This window comes from Scomber japonicus, chromosome 19 (genome assembly GCF_027409825.1).
Source record: "Scomber japonicus isolate fScoJap1 chromosome 19, fScoJap1.pri, whole genome shotgun sequence".
NCBI lineage: Eukaryota > Metazoa > Chordata > Actinopteri > Scombriformes > Scombridae > Scomber > Scomber japonicus.
Window position 1 is genome coordinate 6707763 of NC_070596.1, and position 21593 is coordinate 6729355.

General features: G+C 40.7%; 4 protein-coding genes across 5 annotated transcripts; 3 read left to right on the forward strand and 1 right to left on the reverse strand.

The window, feature by feature from the left end:
* Positions 1-640: 640 nt before the first annotated feature.
* LOC128380029 (coiled-coil domain-containing protein 152-like) lies at positions 641-7403 on the forward strand. Its single transcript, XM_053339696.1, has 8 exons — positions 641-703; positions 1306-1411; positions 2048-2116; positions 2655-2719; positions 3307-3442; positions 3714-3841; positions 4349-4456; positions 5517-7403. The coding sequence occupies exons 1-8, from the start codon at positions 641-643 to the stop codon at positions 5643-5645; spliced, it is 804 nt and encodes a 267-aa protein (XP_053195671.1). The 3' UTR covers positions 5646-7403.
* A 318-nt stretch (positions 7404-7721) lies between these two features.
* On the forward strand, positions 7722-11813 carry nim1kb (NIM1 serine/threonine protein kinase). Of its 2 annotated transcripts, XM_053339693.1 has the most exons (4): positions 7722-8426; positions 9425-9726; positions 10329-10597; positions 10825-11813. In XM_053339693.1, exons 2-4 carry the CDS (start codon positions 9453-9455, stop codon positions 11584-11586), a joined length of 1305 nt encoding a protein of 434 aa, XP_053195668.1. In that variant the 5' UTR covers positions 7722-8426; positions 9425-9452; the 3' UTR covers positions 11587-11813. The 2 variants fall into 2 exon arrangements, with proteins under 2 accessions (XP_053195668.1, XP_053195667.1); XM_053339692.1 differs by lacking the exon at positions 7722-8426 and having other exon boundaries at positions 9288-9726.
* Positions 11814-14060: 2247 nt separating this feature from the next.
* On the reverse strand, positions 14061-14761 carry gadd45gb.1 (growth arrest and DNA-damage-inducible, gamma b, tandem duplicate 1). The gene is made up of 3 exons (XM_053339702.1): positions 14616-14761; positions 14284-14491; positions 14061-14174 (listed from the first exon to the last, which is right to left on the reverse strand). The coding sequence occupies exons 1-3, from the start codon at positions 14756-14758 to the stop codon at positions 14061-14063; spliced, it is 465 nt and encodes a 154-aa protein (XP_053195677.1). The 5' UTR covers positions 14759-14761.
* A 4247-nt stretch (positions 14762-19008) lies between these two features.
* LOC128380033 (growth arrest and DNA damage-inducible protein GADD45 gamma-like) lies at positions 19009-19653 on the forward strand. Its single transcript, XM_053339701.1, has 3 exons — positions 19009-19109; positions 19223-19430; positions 19540-19653. The coding sequence occupies exons 1-3, from the start codon at positions 19009-19011 to the stop codon at positions 19651-19653; spliced, it is 423 nt and encodes a 140-aa protein (XP_053195676.1).
* Positions 19654-21593: the final 1940 nt, after the last annotated feature.

Sequence of the window (21593 nt, forward strand, 5' to 3'; positions counted from 1 at the left end):
CAGCAGCACCAATAATAACAATTGTGATTATAATAATTATGATGATAATAATAACTACTACTAATATTAATAGTAATACTACTACTACTACAACTAAAAATAACAATAATAATAATAATACTGCTAATAATATCTATTTGTATAGCACCTTTCATACAAGAAAAGCAGTACTTTGCAACAAAATAAATTACATACACAGAAAATGTGTTATTATATTTAATATATTCATATTCATTTAAGTAAAAAATCTCTCTTTCAGGTTGTTAATAATGTGCATACATAGCCTACTGTAGCCTAAATGAATGAACAATATCAATGCATTTTTTTCGGATTTAAATGTACTCAGAAAAGTGTAGTCAAAGTTTTACAGTTCAACAACAAGGAATAAACCTGGAAATTGTACTCACATAATATACTTATTATTCACTGCTAGTTTAAATGTAATTTATTAACCATACCGAAGCTCCTAATTAACGAGGGCAGCTGTGCACACGCGCGTGCACTGACTGTAATCTAGTTTTGGTAGCTAACGTTAGCAGCTAGGTTTAATTAGACAACTAGCATAATATATTTACGTTATATAGCTTGAACGAAACTGAGCGGTATTTTTACATTTTAGTGTAGCAGTTTGTTCTTGAAGATGACAAAGTTCAACTGTGTTAATCTTGACATGTTTATGGAGGAGTTTGCTCTGCTAGAACAGGTAAGGTAGCTAACGTCAGCTAACGTTAGCATTAACTCACTGCTGGAAGGAAGTCTGATGGTGCCCTTTGATTTACCTAATGGCTTTTTTTCTGTTTTTGACACTTCATTAGATTAGAGTTAAGAGTAAAGATGAGCCAAAGAAACATAGTTTGTCACAAGATAATTAAAGGAGTGTTAAGAAGATATAGTTTAGGACGTAGATAATCACCATGGTTTTGATGATTTGTGATGTGGTGTATTTTTCAGTATTTGGTTGAGATTACTGGTTGCAGTCCATTTTCTTTGTCTGTCTGACAGCCAGATGGAATTAATCATAAATATTGCACTTTTAGAGCGCAAAGCCATTTAAAACTAAAGACAGAAACTATACAATATACACTACAGTGATAAAACTACAGTAATACAATACTATAAAAATACAACAAAAACCCATACATGATAAACAGCTAGAATAAAAACATGTTAATAGAGACTGAACCTAAACTAGGACAATACTATGTTATTCCACATTCACTATGCAGTAATATACTGTGCATTCGTAGTATATGTGTTATATTGTGGGATGAAGATGTACTAAGTCCAGAGTTTTTACCCAAACAGAAAATTACAGAAGTTAATGGCAAAAACAACGGGTTGGAAATCATGCTGGAGGATGCCAACAGACTCATGAAATTCTATCTGACCAAGGAAAAAAGTGTGACTGAGGGTAAGTTTCTGTCTTTTCACTTGAAAACTAGAGTTTCACATTAATTTTAGTTAGTGTTTTCCTTTTGTCTAACCATTGTGTTTTTATTCTAAGGAACAGGAGCTTTATGGTGCTTGATTTAATGTTTGTCTCCCCCTGCTGTTTGTTTTGCCAAATAACAATTCTGATTTGGTGTCACAAGTTCTCATTTAAGTCATTTGAATCCTGAATTTGTAAATAGACAGGGCTCACACTGTATATTAACTGAAATCAACCAGAATATATTTAAGATGCAGTTATATATATGATGTGTTCTGTGTATTACATTTTAAGTGCATTTTTTGTCAGTGATCATTAAAAGACAGATGGAATTCAGAGCAATAGTGAGCTACTGATGATTGTTGTGTGTCAGAATAAGGTTGAATATTAAGTGCATATGCAGTTAGATTTTACGTTAAATTTGATGGAAAATTCCTTCATCTGAGTATATTAATTTCAGGTAGTGTTAGGTAGAGAGATACATAAAATATACAGCTTAGTGGTTTTAATAACTGTGTGATTGAATTGTTTCCTACTGGAAGCTTTTACAAATGTATGGCACCTAAAAATAACCAAACCTAAGAGAAGTTACTTATTCCTATGATCTCCCTGTTTCAGAGAGAGACAGCCTTCTTGTCACAGTCAACAGCCTGCAGCAGACTTTGCAGGAGCAGTGCAACCTCAGAGGTACCTGTCATAAACCTGTTGAACAAGTATACAATCCCTCATTATTTAAACTCCCTGCACACATTGTCAACTCACACAGATGTTTTCACCTATTTCTACATAGACTGTGTTTCATTGGCCTTGTTGCACCTGTTAGGGAGCGGCAACTTATCCTTCTTACCTGTACATGGAATCTGTTGAAGTCATGTAATTCCCAGCCCAGCTCCACCCAACTTCTACCTAAGTAGAGGTTTAATCAACCAAAATAGCTGAAAATAGCTGTGTGGGTGTGAAGGGCATTTAGGATACTCAGGAAGAATACTCAAGACAAAAGAGTATGTTTTAAGCACACACACCACAGTGAAACTTAAGTTACAGCAGAATATGATCTACTAAATAAATGGTCCTCCAGTTGTAGATACGATAGTGTTGGTGTTGTTTTAAGGTGAAATTGTGTAAATTGGTGTAAATTCAAATGACTGATATCCATTTGGTAATTCTGTGTAAGGATTTTGAGAATTTTCATTGTGTACATATTCTAAGGTGTGTTATTTTTTAGTGGAGAATGGGAGACTAAAGAATGACATGACAGACCTGAAACGACAGAGTGAGAAAACAGCAGAGGTAAGGACTGAATGCTGACAGAGCTGTTTTGTCATAGTAGGGAAAGCACAGGTGTTAGTAATAACAAAGTGTCCCAGTAAGCAATGGCAGTGTGGTAGCGATCCAGCATGCACAATAACAGGACCCTGAAACTGAAGCAGCTAGATGGAATTCAGCCATAGTTACATTTATCAGATTTCGAAGTTTTTCATGAAAAAATGTCTATTGCATCAAATACTTTGAATATAGCTGTGGATCCCACTTCTGAAAACAACACTACACTACACCCTGCACTTCATGTGATCATGGTTGCATTTTAAAAATATTATATAGAAGCAATTTCTGGCTTCAGATGTACACACACAGAGTTACAGTGTATTGCATCCTGTGTGATTTATGCATCTGTACATTATTTTAAAATCAGAATAATCAGTCAACTTTCTCCATAAATATCTCCTTTCTTACCAATGCTTTTTGGGTGACTTTCTGACTGTAAACTGGGTGGTAATTCCACATATTTTGGACATGTAGTAATTCTAATTGAGTCAAACAATAAAAACAGTGTCAGGCTGTGATATATGTGTGTGTGGCCTGTGTGTTGTCATCAGGACGGAGAGGCTGAGCTTCAGAGACTCACCAGTGAAATGAGAGCAGAAGAAGACAGACACAAGAGGGAGCTAGAGACTGTACAGCAGCAGTGCAGGAGAGAGGTGGAGGACGCCCACAAGGAGAGGTTCGATCAGTGTAAGGCCTACCACAACATTCAGTACACTGAGATAGACAGTGTTTTCAGGAATACTGACTCATTATTACGTGCAAAACAATGGCCCTAAAATCTTAATGTAAGTCTAAGACGGTGGATTTAACACTGAACACTCCTCAGAGCAGCTTACATGATGACATTTCCACATCAGTCTACAGCATTAGCACAGAGCAGCAGACATTTCATAAGACCAACAAAAAGCATAAATCTGTGCTTGGCTGGTGTCTGCTGCTGTTTTTTATATCTTGACAGTGGAAGCTAAAGATGCTGAAATAAAGGAGCTGCTGAAGAAAAAGGAAGTGGATCTGGAGGAGATGAAGAAGAAGCTGAAGGAGCAGGAGAGGGAGCGACAGAGCGAGCTCCTGAAGTTACAGATGGAGGTCAATTCAAAGCTACATTTAACTTCCAACTGTGATGCTGTCAATCGATTCGGGATACTGTTGTTGATGTGTCAACTTAATTTTTTATTGAATGTTTAACACACAGATATGGAAAAAGCACAAACACACATTGGAAAAAAACAACAAACAAAAAACCAAAAAAACTGTTGTTGATGTTTCAATGATTCATGATGTTGAAATATATATTTAAGTGAAAAGATTGTGTTAAGCCTGCCACGACTGATGTACAAAATGTAATAACCTGCCAGATAATCTGCAGGACTGACGAAGAGTTCAAGGAAGACAACACCATATGTCTGCAGGAGGGCTGCAACCACACTGAAATCTAGTTTCAGTGTGAACCCACAACTCACAGACGGTTTTAGTATAGTCAGAAAAGCTGCATGAAATGAGCAGAAGTCTTGAGGAATGATTTGGTCTCCAATAACGAGTTTCAGCTTTACTACATATACGCTTGTTGATGTTTTTCTGTGTGTGTTTTGGCAGTTTGGTGCGAAGTTAGCCAGAGTTCAGAGTACAGCTCAGTGGAGCCAACAGCAGCAGCAGCAACAACAACATGGATCCCATCTCCTTCCACAGAGTGTCTTTAAGAGGGTGAGCAGCCCACACAGAACCTTTTTTATGTCCTCCTTAATGAACAATTAAGTAATCAACCTGTAAGTCAAGGACTTGGCGCTCGAGGGTATGTTTTATTAGTACCTGTGCGGGAGTGAAGACACTATTGACGTTTGATCCTGTTAGATTAAGTGCGCAGCAGTGTTTCCAACACTCCTGGGTTTGGATCCCTCACACGCAAACTTCAGCTGAGAGCAGACATAAGTCCATTAGTGTGTGACCTGGAAGTGTCATCTTGTTAGTCCACACCTTCTAATCAGGACACTTGCCAGCATGCTCCATCAGCTTTGACACATCTGAAAGACAAATGTCAAAGAGGGGAGCCTAAGGGGGAACCCCCGCAGTGTTTTTGCAGTCTAGCCAATGTACTGACTGTACAAACATAAGCTGTTGCTGGCTAGAAGCGTATGCACTAAGCATCTGTGGACAGTGTGCAAACAAAACCTGACAGAAGAAGTTTGTTTTTTAAATTTCTCTTCTCATGAAGTGTCAGGATGAGACAAACACATGTCTGTTGAATCACATTTTTGCTAAAGGAAAGTCTTAAAAGTCTGTCTTAGAATGTAACTCACATGCCCACAGGTTTTGGTTGCTGTGATCGTTCACACTGACCAGACAGAAATCCTTTCCTAAAGCAATTCCAATGTAAGTGATGACAGACAAAAGCCTTGATCTGTGCAAAAATGCATTGTTGTAGTTCAGCCAATGCTAATATGAAACTTTGTAATATTTGCCAAAGTTCCAGACTTTTTAGTGTGAAATTCCCTCTCCCTGTTTTATAGACTAAATAACTGACTGAGAAACTAATCTCTAAAGAAATAGTTACAGTTGTTAAAATATGTCAAAATCTGATATCTGATAGTCCCTCCATTATAAACACAAAACTCAAATATGCAGTCATTCACAACAACCACAGCAGGAAAAGTAATGTAAATTAGTGGGTGATCTTTTTGTAGGTCATCAACTGTCAACTGTCTTGCATGTCCTATTTATGTTGCATCTCTCTAGTGTATGTGTGTGTGCGTGTGTGTGTTGTCAGAAGTTGCAGTACTTCCAAGAGGAGAAGAACAAGGAGATTGTGGCTCTGCGTCAGAGAGTCAAAGAGTTGGAAGAGAGCCAGCGTGTCGGCGGGCTCAATGACGGCCGTCTGAAGAAGAGAAAGATCTAGTTTGTTTAACGAGCTGCTGACCCACCAGCTGTGCAGGTTCATCAATCTGCAGGGGACTCGGGGGTCAGAGGTCTACCAAAGTCTTCAAATGCCTCATTTTACTGGACTCAACTTCACTGCCTCTTTTGTGTGTTGCCATACACAGATTTGCAGCCTCATCACATTGCTCACAGGTGACCAGTGTGCAGACCACTGTGCAGAGAGTACAATTAAACACAGGCCGTATTCCTGTCTAAGGCTTTAATCCAATCAGACGCTTGGACAGTAGGGAGGAAGAGAGGGAAGGGAGTTAGGCACGGGTTCAAGAGAAACTTGAATCTGAGTGAATCAGATACCTGGAAGGACAATCCCATTCAAGGAATCAAACCTGTTGATCTCCTTTCATTCAAAGAAAAGGAAATCATTTTACTTTTCCACTTTCAATATGTTTCCTTGAAGTCAAACTTGTGTTCTACTAAGCTTGAGAGTTTGGGAAATTGGAGCTATTGAACTCTACTTCATGTTATTTGTGTGGAAGGATTTCCTATTGTTGATGTTTAGGAAAGAAAAGTTGCAAAGTAGACTCACCTTGTTTAATTCAATGTGACTGAGCATATGTTTATAGCTTAGGTCTGTATTTGTAGCCTAAAACATGCATGCCCACCTGAGTAATTACTACAAATTCATTTGTTTACATAGAGTAACATAGAGTCACCGGCCTTCATTAGGTACACCTGTGCATTCTGATTCAATGCAATGCAACAACTCTTCCATAAATTCTAATTTTTTGAAGTTTATACATTTTCAGTTTTTGTTGACATTGTCAAAAAAGAGATAATTGTACTTTATGTTTATTACTGAGGTCGAACTAAGTGGTGGTGGCATACATGAAGGGGGCAAAATATTAGGAACACCATTCAATATAGTGCACCCTAACACCACCATCACCCACTATGACCTCAATAATAAACATAAAGTAGAATTATCACCTTCCTGGCAATGTGACCAAAAACTGAAAATGTTAAACTTCATAAATGTAGAATTTATAGCAGAGCTGTTGTATTGGATTGCTTTAGATTGCACAGGTGTACCTAAAGAGGCCAGTGAGTGTAAATGAGTGTAGCCTTCAGTGAACATCCAGCAATCATTCAGGACTTCAGGGGGAACTCCACCAATCTTGTCTATTTGCAGATGTGGCTTAAAAAAGTTATATCAAGCCTTTTGTGGCTCTAAGGGAGCTGCATAAAGTCTGACATCGGCATTGGTTGGTGCTGAAGACTACAAGTTTGAAAATGAAAAAGTCTGGGGGTGTGGAAGTGAAAGAATTGAGGTTACCAGACCTCTGTAGCCCCTTCCTCATCTCTGCATCAGGGTAGTGTCTTGTTTGATAGTGGGTCATCTATGTACAGAGTTTACTGGTCAAACTGTCCATAGTGAGTGTACAATATTATAGAAGTGCAATGCTCTTTTAAGAGTTGAAAAATCAGATTTGAGTGCAAATATGCTTATTTATTTTCTTGATACCACTCTCATATGCATACACTAAATATAAAGTTACTGCCAAAAGCTGATTAGCTTATCTTTGCATAAAGACTGGAAACAGGGGGAATGGCTTTGTCTAAAGGTAACAAAATCCTGCTTATCAGCACCTGTAAGGCTCACTCATTGGTTTAATTTTTTAGACAGTGCATTTCTTGGCCAGACTTCAGAAAGTCACTGCTTCCAGCCAAGATAGTGCTGTAGGATGCATGAGCCCAAGCACATGTATTTGCCAACATATCAAACTATTCCCATATAACTGTACCAAATAAACACTTTGATTTGTTATTGAGTAAATTTGGCAATTAAAAGCAACTAAAATGCTCTAAAATTTATACAAATCCATCTGTGATAAGCTACTGTAAATTAGCCGATAGTATCAAACATGCTGATGTATCAATCAGGCTCTACTACACAAAGTACACTTGCATTGGATTTAAAAAAGAAAAAAGATTTGAATGTGTTCCAGCAACGTTCTTGAGATTAAACTGCGGTGTGTCCCCGCTGTTCCTCCTCTGCTCCTCACAGGGTCGACACACCTGAATGAAGACGCTCCACCTTGTGAAGTGTTGACCTCATGCTTGGTAATCTCTTTATCTGTACTGTTCAGCCAGCGTCGAAAATGGACAGCGAGCTAATCTCTATGGGAACATTGGGTAATACCGTTGCATAACATTTCATCTTGGTAAAAGCCTGGAGATCAAACCTTGGCTACACAAAAACATAACAGTCCCCCAACCACAAAGGTGTGTTTTTCTTCTACCTTCAAACTACAGCATTCAAATGGCATACTGTATGTTGCGTCCTCAGTGAGCACATTAGCCTCATTTTTGCTTCCCTGAAAAAAATGAGGCCATTTGAGGGGATTGAGAAAGACCTAAATTAAAGCAGGATTAGAGTTCATGACACCACCTTAATCCAGCCTCCCACCGCGAGGATGCAGGTAGGAACAGGGGTGTGGCCAGGAAAGCTCTGCATGCAGGCCTGTTGTCTGTCCACTTGACTGATGGCTCCAATGGACGTCCCCCCCTCCCATCCCTTCCCCTTCTGTGTTCCTTGCTATCACTGTACAGTAGTCTGCTAGAGAGTACAGAGCAGGAGGCTATGATGGCAGGATAGGACTTTCTTGAATGATTTCAACACAGATTAAGCTTGAGTATGTGAAGAAAAATTGTTTTCCTGGGTCTCACTTGAGGAGGGCAGCAATTTTCGCAATGGATTCTACAGCTGGGTTTTGATGCAGAGCAGCAGTTTGGAAAATTGGTAAGTAAACAAGAATCTGGTGTTCTATTCTTTCTCTAGTGTTATTGCATCCATTTCAGGGTTACAGCTATCTAGCCTTTTGTAAAATAACAGTACAATGTGTATTAAATGTTGCATAAGACATCTGAAAGTGTTAGATGAAATAATATAGTGTAGTGAAGAGTGATATGGCTTCTGAATGCTTACAGAATATTTATATGTTGTGTTAAGTGGATGCTAGGGACATTGAAATGGGAATACCACATAGTCAGTGGACTAAATAACTCCTATATTCAAGTCTTGATATATTATTTTAATAAGGTTTACCCATTTTGCAGCTTTGACAATGACTACAGGGCTTCTCATAAGCTAAACACTTCTGGATACACTTAAACTCTTTTTTAACAGTGTATTTTTATAATATTGCCCTTTTTAGGTACACCTGTGCAATGTAATTCAATCCAAAACAGTTCTGCTACATTTATGAAGTTTATACATTTTCATTTTTTGTTGACATTGTCAAAAAGCTGATAATTCTACTTTACGTTTATTATTGAGGTCATAGTGGGTGATGGTGATGTACTAGAGTACTACATTATATTGAATAGTGTTCCTTAAAATTTTGTCCACTCCATTAACATACATGGGGTTCAAAATATTAGGAACGCCTGTCAATATAATACTCCCCAGTACACCACCAACACTTGGTACAACCTCAGTAATAAACGTAAGGTAGAATTATCACCTTTTTGACAATGTTAAGAAAAACAAAATGTACAAACTTCAAAACAATAGATTAAAAGCAGCGCTGATGCATTGAATTGAATTAGATTACACAGGTGTACTGTACCTAATAAAGTGGCTGGTGACTATATAATATAATAAGCATTGCCATGTGGTGTTTGAAGTGAGGTAGATAAAGTTCTTTTCACATCTGATTAGCAATTTAAGGAAAAAAATGTCTGTCTAGATAAACTATGAGCAGGTAATGACTCTGTTACATTATCTTGTTTTTGAAGATGACCTTGTCCTCAGCCTGCTGCAGAGATGCCAAGTGGTCAGTACCATTTGACGAGCCCAAGGCTCCACCACAGCCGCTACAGCCTGACAGACAGCTCTGATGCCAGCCCAGAAGATGAAGAAGTAGCTCCCCCTGTGCGCTTCACCCCCCTGCAGAAGCTCACCACGGACATGTGCAGGGACGAGAAGACCATCAAAGACCTGATTATAGGCCGCAGGGTGGGCTTCTACAAAGTGCGCGGGGAGATCGGCTATGGGACCTTCTCCAGGGTCAAACTGGGTTTTCACGCTCTGACGAAAGGTAGGTGGACACGCTGTCTGACTGTGCAAGTAAAGTAGACCTTTCCAAACATGGAACCTGAGGCCACCCGTACCTCATACCTCCGAGTTAGGTTGGGTTCTGTTACATTGCCTTAACTTTGCCTGTGATCAGTTCCCTCATTATTTGTACTTTTCCTATAGCTACAAAAGAGAGCTACCCAGAACACTTTGAGAATGCCTTAAGGAAAAAGGTGAACAATCAAGAACGGTCACACAATGTTTAAATGGATGCAGTCTGTTGTTCAAAAACACCAACCAACCAAATCCATCTTGTACCTTTGCCTTTAAAACCTGACCCAACAGGACCTGATGGATATTGTCAAATTTAATAGGCAAACTCGACTTGAAAGATAACTAAACCTGAACCCAACCAAAACCTAAGTATTAGGCTACACAATAAAACAAAGTATCAGTTATCTCAAGTAGCAGAACTCTGCTGTCTACCAATATTTTTTTAGAAATACTTTAGTCTATTAAATATCAAAAGTATGTAGGCTGCAGATAACCACTTTCCAGAATTGTTGATTGCCTTGTTGACATCTGTACAATTGTTTAACGACCATCATCTGTCCCCCTTCGTAGACAAAGTGGCCCTGAAGATCCTGGACAGGACAAGGCTGGACATTCAGGCTCAGCGGCTGCTCTCCAGAGAGATCACCAGCATGGAGTCCGTGCAGCACCCTAACGTGGTCCGTCTGTACGAGGTGGTGGAGACGCCAAGCCGCCTCTTCCTGGTGGTGGAGTACGCAGGAGGAGGAGACCTCCACAACAGGATCTGCAATGAGGGAAAACTGTCTGACAACACCAGCAAGGTCACGTTCGCCCAGGTCCTTTCTGCCATCAAATATTTGGTGAGTGACACAGAATCTGAGATTATTTGGGAAGGAAAATAAAGACCAGACTACTTTTACTATAAAGACATTGTAGGTGAATTAAAAAAGTTGAAGAAAATGGCCTCTCTGCAATTAAGCTGATCAATAAAAGGCTGTCTTAATTAACAGAAGTGATCGAAAGAATCTATCACTTCAGATTTGTTTGATATTTAGAAATTTAAACCTTTGTATGTTTTGCTGGGCAGCACAACAACGGCATCATCCACCGTGACCTGAAGGCAGAGAACGTCCTGTTTACCAGCAGTGGCTGCGTGAAGGTGGCCGACTTTGGGTTCAGCACCAGGGTTTCAAACCGCAACGACGCCCTCGACACCTTCTGTGGCTCGCCGCCATACGCTGCCCCAGAACTCTTCAGAGACGAGTCCTACCTGGGGCCTCCGGTGGACGTGTGGGCCATGGGGGTCTTGCTCTTCTTCATGGTGACCGGCACCATGCCGTTCCGCGCTGACACCATGGGCAAGCTGCGGCACTGCATCATAGAAGGCTCCTACACCATCCCTCCCTGGGTGCCTGGCCCCTGCCAGAGGCTCATCAAGGGCATCATGAAGCAGGCCCCCGGCGACCGTTACGCCATCGATCAGATGCTGGGCTGCGACTGGCTCTTACATGTGGAGTTCCCCTGGTCGCTGGTGTCTCACGAACCAGACAACTCTCTGCAGAGCTTGCTGGATTCGGAGAGGGAGCTGGAGGACGAAGAGGAACAGGAGGAGGTCAGGAACGCGCTGGAGGAGCTTGGCTTTACCCAAGGCCACCTACAAAACAATTCACTTAAAGATAGCCGCAACCCCGTCACTGGAGTTTATCGAATCCTGCTGCACCAAACGCAGAAGAGGAGGGGCTGCGACACCCTGCCTGTGGTCCGGGGGATGGTGAGGGACCCCAAAAGGGAGGGTCTCCGGGCCTACAGGGGCCTCAGACACACCTCCAAGTTTTGTGTGCTCTCATAAGAGAAACCTCAGCACAGTTTTTTTATACAGACCTCTTTTATACCAACATGAAATTAAGAAGTAGAAGTTTTTTTTTATTTCATATTTGACATTGTTCATGACAATAATTGTGTTTATTTATGGTAAGTGAGTTGTAGTTTTTACTGACTTTTGATACATTTGTTTTATTCCTACTGCATCTTTTGGGGATTTCAGAATAGTGTATGACATACAAGTGCCTGATGAAATTCCACCAAAGTACTTTAAGTGTATAAAATGTTAAAATGGTATGTTAAAAACATACCATTTTAACCTAAATACCTAACAGCTGCAGTAGGTCATTTTACTCTAGGACTGCAGGTAATTACTTTCATTATTAATTAATCTCTTTATTATGTTTGATTCATTGTTTGGTTCAGTGATGGGAATGTGACTCATAGATTATGGCCTTGGTGTGATGCGGGCATGAGATGCCAGCAGATCAGCTAAAGATCTGATAATGATTAATGATGAATGATTTTTTCCTTATGAGATTTGAAGCATTTTGAAAGCATGCAGTATGAGACAGAAAGCCAGATAAATCGGTTCTTCTACATCCCTTTAAACCTCAGATTTACTTTGCTGAGAACTACTGGTCTAGTCTGTAAAATGTAAACAAATAGTGACAAATTACAAGTTTACAGCCTCAAAAAAACATTAGTTTACAATAATATAAAAGGAAACTCAGTATTAGTTAATGGTGTATTTCCAACTAATCATATAACTGTCATGCAAAACTAGTTTTAGCTTTTCAATCCCTGTAAGTGCACAGAGGGGGTTTAGTAAATAAGAACAGCTTTGTACGTTTGTGTAAGGGGGAAAGAAACCCTCACGCGCACTTAAAGTGATTATGTCTGTTGAAAAGACGTGTATTGTTTATGAAAAACTAAATAAAGTGTTAAAAGAAAACCTGATGAGTCACGCAGATCTCATTGTTCCTGCAGAGCAGGTGGCTGCTGCTGCTGCTGCTGCACCCAAACAGAGCTGATCTTGCTTCTTTGTGGCCTGTTTACAAAAGTTTCACCAAGTGCCTGCGAGCAAATAATAGTCCCGACAGCAGCTGGCAAGACACCAGATGATACTCGGGACCCTTCTCGTCTCCACAACCGGTCCAAACCAGCCAGACCCAACCCGACTGTCCCCTTTGGCACTAAAACGCAAAGCAACCCCACGACTCCTCCCAACTCTGCCCCTAGCCGACCCCCACCTGCAGGAAAACGGCAGATGGCGTGGCGTGGCTGCGGAGACATCTGCAGGACAGACAATGGGCGCTCTGTGCGGACCGCTGGAGCTGACAGGCCTAGAGCTGCGCTATTGTGCGCAGTGCTATACACATGCAGATGAGGCGTGCAGGAGGAGGGACCGCAGAGGCCTTTTTTTACTGCAGGGAACAGCAGATGACAGGCTGTAGCGCCCTCCATGCAAATTTGCTGAGTTTTAAACTTTTGTTAGTTTCATACCCCCCCGACACCCCCCCCCCCACTCCCTATACTCTCCATCCTCAATGACCCCTCACTACCTCCTACAACTAAATACACACACACACACACACATAGAGACACATCCAATCCACACATCTCAACCCTAAAACCCCAGTGAAAGTGAAGACACACAACTCCCAAAATCTCATTTTTTGTTTTTTATTTGAGCATTTTTCATTTACAATTTCCAAACATTTCCAAAGTGAAACTATCAGAAACTTATAAATTAGTTTGTTTCCAACAATGTTTCAACAGGATCAGAACATCTTACATCAGATCTTCATTTTTAAAAATATATTTCTGTTCTTCAGTACACAATTAAATGTTTCTAAGATAATCTTACAATTCATTTTCTCATATTTTTTTTAACATTAACTTAATTTAGTCATATTCTAAAGTGAAACCTTTAGAGAATAGACTTTTTTCGATGTTATTTTTTTAAGTTTTAGAATATTTTTGTCATTGTTAAATTTCTAAAGTGAAACCTTTAGAATTAATTAAGACAATTCTGGAAAGTGGGAAACATTTGAGCTGACTGCAACTGTTGTCATGTTGCTCAGCAAAGAGGACACCTTTAAAAAGTCTCTTTTTAAGAAGTCCTCTTTCTCAGCACCGCTTCTTCTCCTGCTGCGCGTGCTTCAACGTGCGACGTTTGCTCTGTGGAACCACAGGACGCACAACTCGCATCTCCTTCCTCTCCAAACCTCATCCGCACAAAGAATGAGGGTCGATGTGTCGCTCTTGTGGCATACCTGACCTCATTCACATAAAGAATGAGAGTCATCTTGGCATGGACGGGACAAGAGGCGACGGTTCACGGGGGCCACCTCGGGCCGGCGCCGTGCTGCCTGGACGGGAATCCTCCTCAGGAGTATCCAGGGATGAGAAGAAACAGGGTCATCCTGTTCATCAGGATGAGTATTTCCAAATAAGAAGCTTCACAGCATCTGTTCAACAGAGGAGCCCAGTCCCAGATCAACGGCCGGGCAGGCTGATCTCAGGAACCCAGTCGTTCAGACGCCGGCTCTCCTCACAGAACAGGTGCAGCTTCTCCAGAGTGGGATCCTCCCAAGACCCTTCAGCTGGGTTCTGTTCAAACAAGAAGAGGAGAGAAGTTTTAGTTTCATGTTTTCTTTGCAAAAAGCATCATGTAAAATAGATGAGCAGAACACAATCCTGTTAACTTTGCTCTACATACCGTGATGAGGACGCAGTGAGCATCTTCAAGCTGCTCCGCCTTGTCTCCAACTATCTCAGCCAGACGCTGCACGTCGCTCACTCTGACGATGCTGATGTCGTTGTCGAAGCAGAAGGACTGGATGAGGGTGAAGTGGATCTGGAGAGCGATGTCACACTCATACTCCTCATCCACGGCCAGGACGCAGAAAGACACGCTGTCCGGATCACTGTGGAAACACAATAAAGAAAAAAAACAATGAGCTTTCATCCACAAAATGATCCAAAGCAGCTGAAATGATTAATGAAAGTGTAATATAGTAGGTATTTGGAAGCTGGGAGACTCATACTTACAGATTCATAACTTTTGCGCACTCGTAGACACCGACGGTGATGGAGTCGTTGTCTTTAGCGGTCACCAGGACCTCCTCCAGGGCTTTACCGGTGCACTGAGCACGCTCGGTGGGCTTCTGGATCAGAACTTCCTCAAGAGTCATGATGAAGATGATTTAGATATTCCGCAAAGGGAGAGAGAGAGCTTTAGAAAGTGTGTTCGAGAGTAAATCCGAAAAGGAGCAGAGTGCTTTCAAACCTCCAGCCTCCGTCTTTTATACTCTGCAGCTCGTGCGGCGCAGTGAAAGCGCTGCGCCCTGATTGGCTGAAGCTGAATGGTGTATTGGTATGATAATGCTATTGTCACACTCCGGCTCGTGGCAGATTGATGGGGGTCATCTAGCTACGCACGCTCCCCCACTGAGTGTAGGCACAGCAGCCTGGCCTGAAACTAAAAATAGCTTCATTAAAAAAAGTTTGATTAGTCTGCAGCACTCTTTTGTGCAAGTTACAGAAAACACAGCAGGTTATTCTGACTGCAGAATTTCTTACTGAACAATAATAACACTTTGCATGCACTTCTAAGAACTCTAAAAGTGCACAGAAGCTTCTTAATGCACCTTTTAAAGTCACAAAAAACGATTTATTGATCATTTCAGCCACATAAACCAGCTGCCAACCTTTTAAAATGCATCTTTTAAAAATATAAACTTTCCTTAAGGAAAAGTCAACAAATGCTCAATATTAATTGATGCATTTTTAGATTGTTTTGCTCATACTATTTCAGCAGCAACACATAGAGAAAGTGTGGAGCGCCCCGTCCTCCCCCCCCCCCCTCTGTCCCCTCTCCGAGCAGCAGAGAGAAAGGCAGGTGGATGATGCCATCTGCGAGGCTGGGCCATAAAACGGCCTCATTGTGAGCACAGAAGCCCTCTATTATCACAGTTCCCATACAAATGCAAATGTCCAGCGCGTGCCAGAACGCTGTGCGTGCTGCGCAATCTGCACTGCAGGCTCATGTTGACCACGTGGCCATCAGCTGTCCAGAAAATCCTTCCTTGGTTTGTTATTTATTTACTCTGGGGACTTCAGGGAGCACACGAGCAGACTTCTATATGAAAACTTGTGAAGTTTATTGCACTTTTGTTTGGTATTTGATGCATAGATTAACCGACAGTCATAGTCTGTAGTTCTATTTAAACCAATTTCTGAGATCAGTGTTAATTTTAGATAACTTTTACTCACGATTTAAGTTTTACGCACAGCTATATTTTATGTTTCCCTCTGATTAAGTAGTTATCCCCCATAATATGTCGTGGTATTTTGTTTAATTTAGTATTTGGTGTGTAGATCCACTAGATAGCTATGAAATAAACTGTCAATAAACTACATTTCTGTCAACTTTCTATCATCTGATCACTTTTACGCACGACGGAACCTTTACGCACGGTTCTATTTCATCTGCTACACTAGTTGTGCAGTTTCTCCCCAACAGCTCGTGCTTATTTGATGATATTTCAGCTGCATAATAATTCAAAATACATTTTGCATTAGGTCCGGCCTACATCCACTGCTGCGTAAATAGAGAGAAGGGGGGCTGGAGTGGAGAGGCCGTGCAGGAGACACAGGTTGGCGGTGATTGATTCAGCGCTATTGTTCCACGAAGGCAGAGCGGCAGATGGAGAACTGTCGCTATGAAGAACCCCCCGCCCCCTCCTCTACTCTCTCCTAAACCCAGGTCAACCCCGACACCAGGGCGAGTCGATCTTTTGTCTACAAGTCTCCACATTCGCTCATCTGTTGTCTGAGTTTTGATTAAATTTGAATGCCAAAGAGGAGCGCTTATGGTCCAAACTTTCACAATGTAAAGTGTTATCTCCAGAAGATACCAGACCACAACACAGATACAAATCGCTCTCAGTTTGAGCTGTAAATACGTGCAAGAATACAGAAAGTGTGTTTTGTTAAACAACAGAATGCTTATCTGAACATTATTGCAGCAACAAAGTCATTTGTTTATTTCCAAGTTGCTTTCAGTTTCTGTCTGCGAGCTGCAAACAAAGATGCACATCAGCTGGCCGGGAGGCTTAAATTTGGGCTCATGTTTGATTTGGATCCAGCTGATAGAAGCTCAAACACTAAGCTATTTTAGGAAGGATCAGCTTGCATGGCCACGGGGTAGGCGCGTGCAAATCGATACCGACCTATTGTTGCTGGAACACATCTGCTAAACGGAGGCCTCCCAGGCAGCGCGCGACAGGTGTTGGTGGCCAAAGCTCCTCTGTTGACCTGCGGCGACTCAGCAGAGCCTGAAAACCTCTTTGCAAAGATGGAAAGTGTCTAAAGCTGCAGGATAAGTCAAAGTTTTTAAAAATGTCTGGCTTGTATGAACGCACGAGGAGAGGGAATATAAGCGAACATTTTAGATATATAAATTACAAAAATATGTTGTAATTATTTTGGTTTTGTTGTTTTTGTTTTTTTTTACCAATAAAACATGAATAAACCTACATTTAGCAAATCGAAGTTGGATTTAGTCTAAAGTTCTGCCTTCAGATTCATTGAAGCTTTTAGACTTTCAATCTTTTTTGCAGCAGAATTAAAAACTAACCCCTCGTGCGGCCCTCACGCCCAGCAGGTGCTGCCTGACTTCCTTTGTCCACCCTCACCCCCCCCACCTTCCCTCAGGGGACAGATGGTATCTCTCTGGTTGCTAGGGAGAGGGATGCAGACAGAGAGATAAAGCACGGAGGCATCTCCAGATGCCACGCGCCTCAAGTGAGGACTGGCTTTACGCATGCAAAACAGCGGCGCGTGCCATTGCCTAATCTACAAAAAACAGTTCATGCACTGAAATTGGTCATGAGTTATAAAAGTGTGCATGACATCCAGTACTATTGTAAAGGTGGCTGTATTAGCATTAGAACACTTAAAACAGCACCAAACTGCAGCTTAGGCATGTTTTACTGGATTTTCCAAACTTCCAAAATAATTTAGTTATGATTAGTTTTAAAAACACCAGATTAAATATTATGTAATTTAACCCTAAAATACAGTTCAAATTCTATAACAATTCCCATTCATAAATCCCCCCATCAGTCTATGGAAAAAAGACACAATAACTATTTTATGGTCCAGGAGAACATTTTATAGAATATGAAGAATACAACATGTATAAGATGCATTTTAAGTAAGTTTTAGCTCATGTTGAAACTTGCGTGATCCATCAAGTATGTATCTGTTTTTGTCAGTCACATCATCATCACATGATGCAGTTTAAAACAGTTATATAACTCAAGTTGTAGGGGCTAATCTATGTCAACATTACTGCAGTAATTTGACTTGAATGAATGAAGTCTTTGCTTATAGATTTTTGAATGTATATTCTGAATTGCTCCAGGCAGCCGTTATCTTCACTACATTTTTCAGTACAGTATGGACATCAGTTAGCAGACTCTTGAGACATGTTAGTTTCATACTTTTAGAGGACAGGGGCTTTTGCATGTGTACATCTTCAACACATTCAACTTATACTGTTGTATTGTGGGCTTTTTGGATGTAACCGTTGACCTTCTGGCCAGCCATTGATTGTCATCATATCTGCATGGAATGAAAATCTCTTACACTTTAATCTTGCTTGAGTTGTATAATCCATCACAGTGAACATCAGATGTGCAATATTTTTTGTCAAACTACATTTTCACACTCAGTTCAGACTTATCAAATCATCACTGTATAAGCTTAAAAACCCCTAAAACTGAAAAAGCTTGAAATGTAAATTAAATTATTTTAACGTGCAATGATGATGTCACTTTCACCAACATTTATGCAGATTTGATGTTTACTGTGATAACACAACTCAAAGAAGTTTCAAGTGTGTGTGATAATACATTTGAATGCACTGCAGAAATGAATGAAAGTCAATGGCTGCCTGGAATATCTGCAATTTCATCAAAAGTCCACCACGATCCAACACTATATCATCCGTAAAATATACTGAAGACACGACTATAAAATATTCTTGTATTGTCTTCTATCAGTATGAATGGGAGTTATTGGTTGATTCTAACTCTTCCTGAACTTGGAGGACTTTGACAACATCAGTCTGCTCCTCCTGTGTGGTTTCATTCTTCCTGTAAGCTGACAGAATCATTTAAAGGTCAGAGAGTTTCTATATCTGATCCTTTCAACCAAAAGCTGCCCCCAAACTTTTCTATAGGCACGCGTCCCTGAGGGTGGGGTGGGGGTTGTAAGGCCTGTTGTAGCCATTGTGCCCCGAACAGCCAATCAGAGGGTGAGCGTGTGCCGGGGTCTGTGGTATAAATGCTGGCAGGTTCTTACAGGCAGCACAAACACTCTTCTCTGGAGTTTCTGATCACATCAGCTTAACTTAAAAGGCTTAAAAAACATCACCATGCAGTCCCCTGGAAAGTCTCTGAAGGAAGCTCTGCTCTGTGCACAGAGTGAGGAGCGACTCACTGTTGGAGTTTACGAGAGTGCCAAAATCATGACTGAGTAAGTAAACATAACATGACTTCACTTCAGTATGACTTTACATGCTTTATAAGATTCAACTTTATCAACATCTGAGAGCAGCAGCTAACAGTGACTCTTCTTTGTTTCCACAGTGATCCGGACAGCGTGTCTTTCTGCGTCCTGGCCGTGGATGAGGAGTTTGAGTGTGACATCGCTCTCCAGATCCACTTCACCCTCATCCAGTCCTTCTGCTTCGACAACGACATCAGCATCGTCAGAGTGAGCGACGTGCAGCGTCTGGCTGAGATAGTTGGAGACAAGGCGGAGCAGCTTGAAGATGCTCACTGCGTCCTCATCACGGTATGTAGAGCAAAGTTAACAGGATTGTGTTCTGCTCATCTATTTTACATGATGCTTTTTGCAAAGAAAACATGAAACTAAAACTTCTCTCCTCTTCTTGTTTGAACAGAACCCAGCTGAAGGGTCTTGGGAGGATCCCACTCTGGAGAAGCTGCACCTGTTCTGTGAGGAGAGCCGGCGTCTGAACGACTGGGTTCCTGAGATCAGCCTGCCCGGCCGTTGATCTGGGACTGGGCTCCTCTGTTGAACAGATGCTGTGAAGCTTCTTATTTGGAAATACTCATCCTGATGAACAGGATGACCCTGTTTCTTCTCATCCCTGGATACTCCTGAGGAGGATTCCCGTCCAGGCAGCACGGCGCCGGCCCGAGGTGGCCCCCGTGAACCGTCGCCTCTTGTCCCGTCCATGCCAAGATGACTCTCATTCTTTATGTGAATGAGGTCAGGTATGCCACAAGAGCGACACATCGACCCTCATTCTTTGTGCGGATGAGGTTTGGAGAGGAAGGAGATGCGAGTTGTGCGTCCTGTGGTTCCACAGAGCAAACGTCGCACGTTGAAGCACGCGCAGCAGGAGAAGAAGCGGTGCTGAGAAAGAGGCCTTCTTAAAAAGAGACTTTTTAAAGGTGTCCTCTTTGCTGAGCAACATGACAACAGTTGCAGTCAGCTCAAATGTTTCCCACTTTCCAGAATTGTCTTAATTAATTCTAAAGGTTTCACTTTAGAAATTTAACAATGACAAAAATATTCTAAAACTTAAAAAAATAACATCGAAAAAAGTCTATTCTCTAAAGGTTTCACTTTAGAATATGACAAAATTAAGTTAATGTTAAAAAAAAATATGAGAAAGATGATTACCTTAGAAACATTTAATTATGTACTGAAGAACAGAAATATTTTAAAAATGAAGATCTGATTTAAGATGCTCTGATCCTGTTGAAACATTGTTGGAAACAAACTAATTTTTTCAGAAATGTAATATTGACTGAAAAAATACAAAGTGTTAAAAATAAGACAAAACCTATTGGATCAATCTGATGTTGAATCTTGAAACGTGAAAAATATGGAAAGAAAATACCTAAAACTGAAAATGTATTACTTCCTGAAGGTGTCACTTCAGCTTTATATGTCAAATGTTCACTGCAGATCATATTTTTCTTCTTTTATATTTTGTATGATGAAAGCCTATAAATAAAATATTTGAAGTCAACATCGCTCTCTGACTCCTCTTGACTCTCATCTGAGGTTTAAACTGTCTGAAGCATGAGTGAAGTCTTTTTTTCCAGCAAACCTGCTTCAGTCTAGTTTGACTTTTTGACTTTCTGATGCATTTTTGGAGGATTTTTTTGAAGGTTTCCTCTACTTTCAAATTTGACTTTGGACTAATCCAGCTGCGTATAGAGGCCGTTATATATTTACTTGTCTTCAAATAGTGTAGCATGGAAAATCTAATCCAAATATAACACATGTTGCTTTTAGTTGTAATAAGCTAATGAGTAATAATTGAGCATGCAACATGAGAAAATAGTATGAATTCCAATCAGCTAATGTACTGATTACAATGTGAGGGATATGTTAATGCTTTCTGGGGTGGACGTTGCATTGATGAACAATTCTCACTTCTCTTGGGCTCAATATGCTATATTTATTATTGAGACAGATGTCATTTCAAAGCTGAGGCAAAAGCAGGTGTCATTTTATATCTAGAACACCAAGTTTAAAGCAATAGATTTATATTTTAGGAAATTAGCATTTTTGCTTACTTGCTGAGAGTGGAGAACTACACACTGAACCAACTGTCCCTTTATTTATTATTCATAACATGAACATTGACTAAATACATGTTTTCCAAGTGATTTTTGTATCCAGCACCAATTCCACTGAGGTCTAAATATGCAGCTAGAGCCAGGATACATGGTTAGCTTAGCTTAGCATGAAGATTGGCAACAGTGGGAAACCACTTCTGTTCAAAGGCAACCCTAAAGGCTGATACTTTGTTGTTTTAGTCTGTGCAAGTGAACATTTACTTTGTGCGTCATGACAAAGCTAAAACCTGCTGGCACAAGCATCATTAAACACACGTGTGGTGTCAATCCTTGCATCTAAACTCTCCGCAAGAAAATTAACAGGCGTATTCTTGTGTCAAAATGTCAACATATTCCT